Raw genomic sequence first — 10,888 nt, forward strand, 5'->3', positions numbered from 1 at the left:
AAAAAAAAAAAAAAAAAAAAAAAAAAAAAAAAGAAGAGAAGTTGGGAAGCCGGAATGACAAATGGGCAGGATGCAACATATAGGAGAGAAGAGACAGAAGTCTGAGGGGGAAGTCGAGGACACGATCACCATCCATGTCATAACAGTCAACAGGAAGAGTAATGAGATACCAGAGGAATGAGAGGGAGGAATGAGAGTTGGGAAGGAGCAAAGAGGTTGGTAACAGGGTCTCTGTTCCCTAGAGCTCCGAGTGCAGCAGATGGTCTCCATGGGCATTGGGAATAAACCCTTCCTGGACATCAAAGCCCTTGGGGAGCGGACGCTGAGTGCCCTGCTCACTGGAAGAGGTGAGGGCCAGAGTGCTGGGGGTGGGGGGTGGCCTCCAGCAGTCAAGACCTTGAGAGTGAAAGCACAGTGAGGAGGCATGGTGGAAAATGAGGAAAGGTCATGAGTGGATATGTCTTCCCAGAAACTGTGGGAGTGACTGGGAGGCCCTCTATGAGCTCAGGGTCATTTCAGGGAGCCAGGAGGGCTTTCCCACACCAGCACCCCCCCCTCTTTTGAGCATGCCGGCCCCTCCCTTCCCGGTCTTTCCCCGGGAGCCTGTTCCCTGCCTGCCCGCGTCGAGGAGGAGGCCTGGGATCTGGACGTCAAGCAAATTTCCCTGGGTGAGGCACCTCTCAAGGGGTGGCTCCCAACAGCTGGGTCATCATGGTGATGTTCAGGCTGCTTGCTGCTGAGCAATTCCTTTCTCTAGCCAAGGGGCCCAGCTGCCATGACAACTATGTACAGCTTCCCCATTGCTAAAAGAGCCTTCCATCTGGTTGCTAGGGTAATGCTTACAGCAGCCTGTTGCTAAGAAGCACTTCCTCTGTACCTCTCTCTCTCTAGCTCTCCTTGGGTTTCTATGGACACTGCTTCAGCTTCCTGTTGTACCCTCCTGGTTCACCACGGCAATCCTTATAGTTTCCTGTCGCTTCCTCTCTGGTTGCTCTAATGATGCTGCTGACAGTTTCCTGCCTCTTGGTAGGGGGGTTCTCTTGCAACTGGATTGCTATGGTGACTTACAGCTTCCTGTTGCTCTGGAGCTTTTTCTTCCCTGATGGAGCAGCTTGGTTACTTAAGGTAATCTAGAGGGGTTCTATACCCTGCTCTCACCCTAGCTTCCCCTCCAGCCCCAGAAACATTTGCCTCTTCTGGAGATGTGTCCCCAGGACCAAGAAACAGTCCCAGCCTGCAACGCCCACACCCTGGAAGCAGCACTCCCATCCTGGCCAGTGGAGGGATCTTAGGGCTATCCCGACAGGTAAGTCCTTGCAATAGGGCTGAGAATGGGGTAGTCTCTTCGGACACTTTCTGGGTGGGCTCTTCTGATCATTCAACCCATGAGGGGCAGGGGGACCAGTGAGCCTGTGCTCCCAGCAAGGCTACAGGTTGGAGGGATGTATTGTCCAGTCTGCCCTTCTCTTCACCAGGCCTGGCTGAGAGGGCTCAAGGTCAGAAGTGAATCTTTAATAAGGAGTGGAGGGCAGGAGTGATAGAAAGGGGAGAATTCCAACAGCCTGGACTTGGATTGAATCAGCAAAATTCAGGAACGCTGGGGAGGAAAGAGGGGTGAACTAATTGACAGGCTTGGGAGAGAGAGTAAGGTTATATAACCTCTCTATATAAGAGGTCGTTTCTTATCCTTTAAATTCACCGCAGTTTCTCTTCCCTTAGAGTCATGCCCGAGCCCTGAGTGATCCCACCACACCTCTGTGACTGGTGAGTTGGTACCCGCTTTCTACCACAACCTACAGCCTTCCCTCTTCCCTTCCCCAGCGGCTTGGGAGTCAGCGTCTTCTCTCTCCCAACCCATCTTCCCTTTTCCTTCCTGGCTTCTAGACAAGATCCGGAACTTGGCTACAGCCCCTCCTCTCAGCACGCTTTGGGCTGGGATGCTGGGGGGACATAGTGGAGGACTGGAAGAGCATTGAATTCCTTCCCTCTGCTTCTTGGACAGAAAGGAGGTCAAAGGACCAGTGTGTTTCCCTGCTACTGCTGTCTCTAGCTCTCCCCAGCCAGGTGCCTTCCTGCAGGAACCAGAGTGTCCACACTTGCTTGCCTTCATACCCTGGAGTTGGGGAAATTATCCCTCGTCCAGTCCTTCCCCATCTGGGGCCACTGCATACTCCCAAGACACCACTCCGTGTCAGCCCTTCCCCGACAGCCTGTGTTCGCCCCTTCGTCCTGCCCCCTGACCCTCCTTGAGAAGACTCATCTCTGCCAGTTCCTGGTGACTCCATTCTGGGGTGTCATAGGAAATGGAGCTATGCAAACCGTTATAGAAGGGTGAGCTAGGGAACTGCAAACTTTACATATGTAATAACTGTTATTTTAATACTATTGTTATATTAAATATATTTACTCACACTTTGTCTCCGAAGAGCTAGAGCAGACCTCAGGGTTGAGGTGATACCACTAACTTGAGCACTTCTGCTCACCCAACCATTAACTAGAACACAGAAAATAAAACCAAGGCTGCAAGGTACCCTGTACCCCTTACTGGGCCAAAGCTGGGCCCGTGCCTGGGTGAATATGCACCCTCCCAGAGGAGTGGCCCCCAGAGGCTCAGTGCACCCTTTGACGTTCCTGCTCTCATGCTGTACCCACTTCTTGAGGCTGAGCTGGTCACAGTCAAGCTGGGGTCCAGCACCATTCAGCAGTTCTCAAAATGAGGTCCTCAGAGGTCCATAGTACATGAGAATCCCCTAGGCTACTTGTTAAATTCTAGTTCCTGGGACCCACCCCTGAGCTACTTAAGCTAAAGCCTGAGGGTAAAGCCCAAGTTTCTTACCAAGCTCTTTGGGTGACAAAAAGTGCCTGAAGAGATGACTATTTTCTGGACACAGTGGCCCAAGGAGGACAGGACATAGGCAGGCAGACACAGTGCCCTGTGCCTCAAGACACCTGTTTATTGGGGACACAACTCTGCGACAGGGATGACAGAAATCGTACCAAAAATAGCAACGTCTACAGGGCCCCTGGAGGGGCTAGAAGGGTACAGTGCCCCCACCCCCACCCATTGTACAAAAATAAACTCTCACGCCTATGGACCAGCAAAGACTGGCAAAGCTGCCCCTCACCAGGAACACTCCTCTCTGCCAGCCCTGGGACCCCGTTCTTTGATCCTCACCCCTGCCACTTCTAAGGCACTGTGACTCTCTCTTGGGCTGGGTGGGTATCGCCCACCCACCCTCCTAACGCCCTCTGCCCCCTCCACCTCTGGTCCGCCCGGGGCTGGGATATGGGTCCCACGCTGCCCCCTGCTGGCTGCTCTACCCAACTACCTCTAGCGCAGCCCCGCTCCTGCGGGGTAAACTCACTAAGCTAATAGCCTGTAAGAAGGCTCCCTACCTTTCTTGCCCCCCCAGCCCAGCCTCTCCTGAACGCAACAGCCCGGGGCCCTCCTCCCCTTCCTGCGGAGGACTGGGAGGGGTCTCTCCGGAAGGTGCTCGGGCATAGGGCGGGGATGCATCGGCCTGGGGCGGCCTTCGGCCCCGAGCCCTGCGGCTGTGGTGCACTTGCAGGTGCAAGGCCATGAGCTCGGGGGCTCCAGTGGCGAAGGGACAGAAGAGGCATCGGTGGAGGGCACCCCCCGGCCCAGCCTCGCCTCCCGGCCCTGCCCGCAGGGACAGGTCGAGGGGTTCGGCCTCACCGCCTCGCCCGTTGCGCAGGGTCCTCCCGGGGCTGGCGGGCTTCCGACGGGACCCCGACGCGGCGCCGCTCGAGGGAGGCCGGGAGCTCGCTGTGCCCTCCACCCAGGTCGCAGGCTGCGCAGCCGGCTTAGCTCCCGACGACTGGGTTGCACCCCGCTGGGAAGGGGGTGGCGGCTCTGGAGGAGGCCCGGGGCCTGCCCCGCTCTTCTGCTCCCGGTGATGGCGCTGCAGGTGATACTTGAGCGACCCGGACTGGGTGCCCGCGTAGTCGCAGTGCGGACACTTGTAGGGGCGCTCTCCTGGAGGGCGGGGGGGTGCGATAGGGCCCAAGTCACAATCACTGCCAGCCCTAACCCGCAATTCACTCTGCATACAGACCTCCAGGACAGGAGGAAAACCGCGCCTCTCCCACCCGTCTCGTTTAATTAAGAGGCGTTTCCTTACGGTCTCATCTGGACAATCTGAAGGCTGCCGAATGTCATCTCCCAGCGTTTCCCATAGCCCTCTAACACCCCTTCCTGCCCTCCAGTCCCCTCCCCACCCCGGAGGCTGCCCCCCTCACCTGTGTGCACTCGCAGGTGCACTTTGAGGTGATGCGCTGAGCGGAATGATTTTCCACAAAAGGGGCAGTCCTTGCCGCTGGCCCCCCGGCCCCCTTCAGGCCGGGCCCCTCCAACTAAGAGCCCATTCTCTTCTGCAATACACACATTAAAAGAAGTCAGAGGGACCCTTTGCCCTAACCCTATTAGGGCCATGTGTCCCCATACCCACCCACAGGACTGCTTCCCCTCCCAGCCCAGAAGGAAACAGCATGTTTGCAGGAACCTGACAGGTCTGATTTGCTGTGAGTGGACATGTACCCTCAAAAGGTTGTAAAGCCTCCAGGGGAGGAAAATTGAGAAATAAGAAAATTCTTAAAAATAAGAAATAAGAAACTGCCCTCCTGTCCCTTCCTTTTTAAAAAGGAAGGGACAGGAGGGCAGTGGTGGCGTCAGAGTGCACCCAGGATGCCAAAATCCTCAGAGAAAGGAGACCCTTACGTACCCTGCGTGGCGGTGGACCTTGCCGGGGCCCCCGCAGCAGTCGCAGAGTTCCCTGGGCCCTCGCCTGGGCGTGGGGGCAGTGAAGCCAGAGGGCCCACCGCCCTGCTCCGGGCCCAGGTTTCTTCCTCTGCTTCCACCACCTCCTCTTCCTCGTCTGGCTCCTCCGCGCGGTGCCGGCGAGCCCGGCCTGGGAGAGCAGAGGGCAGTGGGCGGAAGCCTCCAAAGCTGCGGCTAGCCCCAGGCTCAGCGCCCTCACCATTGGGCCGGGCCTCGCCGGCTCGCAGACTCAGGTATCCCAGGAGGCTCGGAGGCTCACGGCACTCAGCCGGGGTGGGCGCCGGGGCCAAGAGGAGCGCAGGGCCCAGAGGCTCATAGGCCAGCAGGCCCAGATCAGGAGGCTGGGGGGCCCGGGCAGGCCCAGAACCAGGCCCCGGGGCACGCAGTGGGCCCAGCTTGCTGGCGTGCACCTTCATGTGGTTCTTAAGGAACCAGGGCTCCTTGAAGCAGCGGCCACAAACAGGACATGCATGATCGAAGGAAGCCTTATGCTTGCGCATGTGGCCCTTGAGAAACCAGGACTGCGTAAAGCTCTGGCCACACACTTGACAGCGGAACTCCGGAGGCGCGGGGGGCTCCTCGGGAGCAGCAGGCGCGGAGACGGGGGTTGCCTCACGTTCAGGCTCCGGCTCGGGCTCAGGGACGGATCTGGGTTCAGGCTGGGGTGGAGGCTGAGGCTGGGGTGCAGCCGAGGTGGCCGCCAGGGGGCGCTCAGGAGCTCCGTGGGCCGTCAGGCTGTGGTGCAGCAGCTCCTCCTCCTGGCTGGAGCCGAAACTGCACAGGCCGCACTTCCAGGGCCTGTGCAGAATGTGCAGGTGGCGTTCGCGCTCCGCCGCGGTGCGAAACTTGCCTTTGCAGAAGGGGCAACGGAAGGCGGACGACGAAGGAGCCTGGGACCGCGCCAGGCCCTCAGTGGCAGGGGTGGCCTGCAGGCCCCCTGAGCTCCGGGGTCTCCCCAGCCGCGCTTCCCGCAGTAGCGCGCGCTCCTCCAACTCCAGCAACAGGCGCGCGGCGGGGCTTCGCGGGCGCTCAGGCTGGTGCGTGCGCAGGTGCGAGCGCAGCAGGGCCCGCTGCGCAGCACGGTGGCCGCAGTGCGGGCACTGGAAGGCCTGGGCGCCTGGGTGCGCCCGTAGGTGCAAAGCCAGGATAGAGTTGAAGCGGAAGCGCTTCCCGCATACAGGGCAGGGGAAGCGCCGTTCGCCTGTGCGACTCTCAGACCAGCCCACTGCTCCCATCCCCGGAGACCCGGCGCTTACGCCTGGCCCGTTGGAGTAGCGCTGCAGATCCAGTTCGCCGTCGAAGGCCGGTGGCGACGGCGCTAGGTGGCCGCCCGGGGCGCGGGGACGTGAGCCCTGTGGAGAAAGATGTGAGTAGAGCAAAAGGTGGAGAAGGGAGAGCTGTGGGGAAAGCAAGGGCATGGAGAGCCAGAGGAACCCGAGGGAGGGTGGGTCAGGGCCTGAACCACGAACACCGGGTGCCCCTCCCACTTACCTTGGGGAGGCTGGGGGATGAATGGGAATTGAGCTGTTAGGGCCACGAAAACAACTTCTGATAATGGGAGGCCAGACAGAGAGAGAAAGAGAGAGAGGTAGGGAGGGGAGGAAGTATAGTTGCAGGTACTCATAGGTTCAGGCCAGAGCTTCACTCACCTCCATGGACCCCCTTCACATTCTTTGGTTCTGAGGAGTGCAGGGAAGAGGAGGAGGAAAAGCTGCTAGTGAAGGCAACAGGTGCTGAAGAGCTAAAGCAAGAGAGACAGATTTGGAGGAAGAGGTGAGCCCTGATTTTCAGCAGTGGGAAGAGTCACCCCGAACCCCAGACTCTTAGCACTCTGAAACCTATCCCTTCTCCTTCCTTCCATCCTGAGACAGGAGGGGGCTGCTGTCTTCAAAACTTGTACTCCTTTATTTGCCCACAAGTCTCCCTGACAACCCAGATTTCTTCCCCCAAATTATTCATATTAAATGCCCTGTCCAGAACAACCACTACCACCACCAAGCCCCCCACCCCAACTTCCTCTCCACCCTCGTGGTGGAGGAGACCATCACAGTATACCCTTCTCTCATTTAGGTTGGGCTGTGCAGCTTGAGGAGCAAATGGGGTGGGCTTGCCATGCTCCCCAGTTATCCAAGTGGGACCAGTTGCTCTCAGACCGCTAACTGACCAGCCAGCCAAACATTCTTCCAGGCTCCATAGTTCTTCCTTCTGCCTTTACCCTGTCTTTCTGTCTTTCCCCCTCTTTCTTCCTCCCTCCGCCTGGATTCCTGATCCATTCATTTCCATTCATTACAGAGACTCATTCATGCATGGGAGAGAAACACCTCCCAGCAGCAGAGAGTCTGAAGACAGACAGAGGGGGAGGGGCATGAAGGGGGAGAGAGCCAGAGGGAGAGGGAATGAAGAGAGTTGGGGGAGGAGTGGAAGTTAAGGGGCGCTGCTGGCTTTGGGAAGGGGTTAAAAACTGCAAATACCGGATAGGATTCATCCCCTTGTTTCAAACCTTGGAGCCTGCAGTTTGATGGGGCATCTCAGCCCCTTTGTCCAGGGCTGTTCCAAAGCAGGCTTTCCTCCTCTCTGCAGGGGAGAGGCTCCCTCACACAAGAGGAGGATTACACAGGCTCTGAGCTCAAGAGGCTGGAGTGAGGGACGGGGGGCGGGGCTGGGCCATCTGCACAGATAGGGGCTCAGCACATACTCTGAGCTGGAAAGGGTTAAAGTTCTCCAGGCTAAAATTCTCTGGGTCTGGGATGTACAGAGCTCCAGTTCTGAGGATGAAGAGCAGTGAGAGGAAGAGGACTTGGTGGCCGGTGGGGGGTGGGGGGTGGAATCTCCTGATTCTAAGCTGCAGAGGAGGTTAGCATTAGGACTTAGAAGCAACCCCAGAATTAAGATTCATGGAAATAGGCCTAGGAGAATGGACCAGAAGTCCTCCAGTCTATCTCTCTTACACACAGAATTGTATCTGGTCAAAGCTAGACAAATGTGGGCCTAACCTTTTTTTTTTTTTTTTTTTTTTTGCCTGAGACAAAGAATATTTGAAATATAAAGAACTTCCTTACAATAGGCATTGTGAAACTGAAATCGGTTACTGAGAAAGAAAAGACTCAGCATTACTTTGCTTAAGGATCTTTAATAGAAGAGAACTGAGCCAGGAGTCAGCCCTGCAACGAGAAAAGGTTCTGGAGATCCAAGGCTTCTTTAATTTTTGACATTTAGTAGATAGGATAAGACTCTATGAAGGGGCAGATACCTGTTACATTTGGAATCTGCGTTATGGGAATTTTACTAAGAGATTAATTAACAAAATGTCTTTGTCCAAGGATCAGTAAACAACCTCCAGCACCACTTTTAATATCTGTATTTCTGTAGCTCCAAATTAAGGCATCCACCCTCATTTTCTGGATCCTCCAAATAAGCCCCTTTACTGAGACCAAGAGCCTAGCCAAGTTCGCTGAGTAGTATAATGAAAGGTGAATTAGAGTACGACTGAGGGGTGCAAGACTACTGTGGGCCCAGTCAGACCATTAATAGCCCTGCAATCCTCAGTAAATCACTTAACCTCCTGGTTTACTCATCTGTAAAATAAGAGGGTTGGACTAATTTATACTGATGGTCCCTTCCCGTTCAAAAGTTTTGTGGTTCTGAGTCACAGGACTCTTCTGGACCCCAGAGAGATGCTGAAACAAATGGTCATTCCTTCAGTACCATGGAGAGTGCAGTGGGCTACCAGAGGAGCCACTTTGGCCACCTCCATACCATAGAGCAATGAAGTACTAGAGGGGCCACATTTGCCATTTTAGCACCACAGATAAGGCATGGAGAAAAGCCAGAGGATTTGTAAAAATTCCTATCTGGAAACCATAGAGGGGGAAAAAAAATAGTGGTACCAGAGGGATTATTTTGGCCTTTTGGATGTCACTGAAAATAGACAGATATAATAGAAAATAGATGTAACTAGAAGAATTTTAATTAGCTATAAGGAGTGTTCTGACAGTTACAGTTTGTACATCCTGGAATGAGTTACTGAGGCATCGTATTTGGGTCCATCACATTCTGTTGCTCTCCTGGGGATTCCCGGAACATCCTGGTGTACAGCCAATCTGGTATATTCAGAGGAAGCAGATGGTGGGGGAGGAGGGGGGGAGGCTGGGAATACTGCATGGTCATAGCTGACTAACCTATGGGCACATACTCTGATTCTGAGAAGATTCTAGGGCCCCTAAAACTGCCTATAGGATAGTAAACAAAATACCTCACGGGAGGCTGACCTCATACCCAAGGCAAGTAGAGTAGGAATTGGGCAAAAGCTTCCTCCCCCAAAACAAAACAAAAACAAAAAACCTGCTTTGCACATAGCAGTTTCCAGGATGGAAATCCAGTGATATACAAGAAGGCCCAAATTGAAGCTGAATTCTCAAGAAGGGACAGTTTCCCCAGAGGGTGGCCTCAAATCAACAAAACCACTGAGAGACCCTCCTAGGCCCAGTCAAGATCTCCTGAATCATCTCCTCACCAAATGGGGTCCCAAGAACCTGATCCCATGAGTTTTTCTCAATAGGAGAAAGCACTGACAGAGCCCCAGATTTTATGAACTGACCTGGGACCTAGATTATGCATGTATTGCCTGTGGGCAATAGTCAGTTTTCTATAGTCAGGCCAATTTCTATAGTCAATTTCTATAGTCAGGCCTAAACACCATCCATGAGACTTAGCCAGACAGTAGCACTGACCTACTTTCCACCCCCACTGGGAATCAAGGGTCATCTTACCCTTACTTGGGTTCTATAGGGATGCAGGGTCAGGGATAGGGATCCAAAATCTTTCGAAAGCAACAGGCCAATTCCTTTTATGTGCTAGGAGAGCTGGTGTGGACCATCAAACCTTACTGAGTAGGGAAGGATGGGTGAGAAGACTCTTAGAAACAACTGGGACAAGTACACAGAAGCATCTGCTGACTGGAGGACCATGAAGATTGTCCCTCAAGCTTTGTGGTTCAAAAGTTTTTAGGGTCAAAGTGTAAGGGGCAAGTGTTCAGGACTTGAAGTATATTTGTGACTAGGTCTCTGCCTCTGGTCATTTCTAATATTGTACTTGATGTTTTTCCCTCTGAGAATCCTTATACCTTCCAAGTCCCCTAACAATCGATTAACGCTGCACTAGATGGAGTTAAAAGGAAAGGGAACTCCTTAGGTGGTCTAGAGTCAAGACCACATTTATCACACAGATATGCCAGTAGTTCACTTTTATGGTCTCCTCTCCATGGCCCTCTGAACCTCATTGCTCAGGTGGCTCCCCCAAACTGACCCCACAGCATAGCTTGCCCACCTTTTAGATTGAGTTCTTGGGAAAGACTCCTTCCCTCCATCCTCACTGCCCTGAGTTGGGGTTACAGACCTCAGTCATGGGTTTCAAATGTACAGCATGAAGTGAGAGGGAGGTACACCTGCTCACCTACTGCCACCCCACCATGGAGAATCTTATCCCGGGGGCATGTCCCAACTTGACCCCTCTTCTGAAAGTTCTGGAACACCTGGATTTGGGGGAGGGGGCATGTAGCCAGCCCTAAGCCCCTTTAGCTGGAGCTGACCCTAGAAAGGTCAGAGTCTTGGCACCCATATGAACCTCAGTTCTCAGATTAGGGGGTGGGGAGTGGGTAGGAGAGCCTCTGGGAAAATCTCCCTCCCAGAAGTAGATTGGCAAGTAGGGCAAGACCTTTCATCCTGTGCAAGAGGTTCTTCCAGCAGCACCCCAGACCCCTCCCGGCGAAGATAAACCAGAAGGATGATGGGGGACAGGGTTGGGAAACTGGGAGGCCAGGGCTCAGCTACCCAGGCCGGGAGAACAAAAGCTGAGTTGCAGCCGCCTCCGCCGCTGCCGCCGGCCGAGCTCTTTGTGACACTTTGTTTGGGACGCAGAGAGGGAAGCACCCCCCCATCCTCTCCCCTCCCCCACCCCCCGCTCCCGGAGAGTTTGGGTCCCTTCCCCCTCCTCCATCAGCCCTACCTGGGCCGGGGGGCACTCATCCACTCTGGCTCCCAGCTCTGCCGCCCCGCACCCCCAGGCCCCTCGCGCCCTGCCTTCGGGCCCCTA

The 10,888-nt window shown here is 54.9% G+C and overlaps 2 protein-coding genes across 3 annotated transcripts in view; one reads left to right on the forward strand and one right to left on the reverse strand.

The window, feature by feature from the left end:
• ARHGEF40 (Rho guanine nucleotide exchange factor 40) overlaps positions 1 to 1,761 on the forward strand; it is a 9,744-nt gene extending 7,983 nt beyond the window's left edge. Inside the window, exons 11-14 of one of the 2 annotated variants that reach the window (XM_007449500.1) lie at positions 243 to 347; positions 528 to 668; positions 1,176 to 1,306; positions 1,720 to 1,761. In XM_007449500.1, the coding sequence (XP_007449562.1) occupies positions 243 to 347; positions 528 to 668; positions 1,176 to 1,306; positions 1,720 to 1,761 (419 nt within the window). The remainder of the gene's footprint in view (positions 1 to 242; positions 348 to 527; positions 669 to 1,175; positions 1,307 to 1,719) is intronic. The other variant, XM_007449501.1, reaches the window with a different exon arrangement.
• A 1,144-nt stretch (positions 1,762 to 2,905) lies between these two features.
• The window catches only part of ZNF219 (zinc finger protein 219), a 9,763-nt gene continuing 1,780 nt past the window's right edge, over positions 2,906 to 10,888 (reverse strand). The window contains exons 2-5 of the mRNA XM_007449502.1: positions 6,448 to 6,539; positions 4,743 to 6,150; positions 4,261 to 4,392; positions 2,906 to 3,997 (exon numbers count right to left, since the gene is read on the reverse strand). Of these exons, the coding sequence (XP_007449564.1) occupies positions 3,393 to 3,997; positions 4,261 to 4,392; positions 4,743 to 6,150; positions 6,448 to 6,453 (2,151 nt within the window). The 5' untranslated portion in view covers positions 6,454 to 6,539 and the 3' untranslated portion in view covers positions 2,906 to 3,392. The remainder of the gene's footprint in view (positions 3,998 to 4,260; positions 4,393 to 4,742; positions 6,151 to 6,447; positions 6,540 to 10,888) is intronic.

The sequence above is a fragment of the Lipotes vexillifer genome, unplaced genomic scaffold (genome assembly GCF_000442215.2).
Source record: "Lipotes vexillifer unplaced genomic scaffold, Lipotes_vexillifer_v1.1 scaffold1093, whole genome shotgun sequence".
In the NCBI taxonomy this organism is placed as follows: Eukaryota; Metazoa; Chordata; class Mammalia; order Artiodactyla; family Lipotidae; genus Lipotes; species Lipotes vexillifer.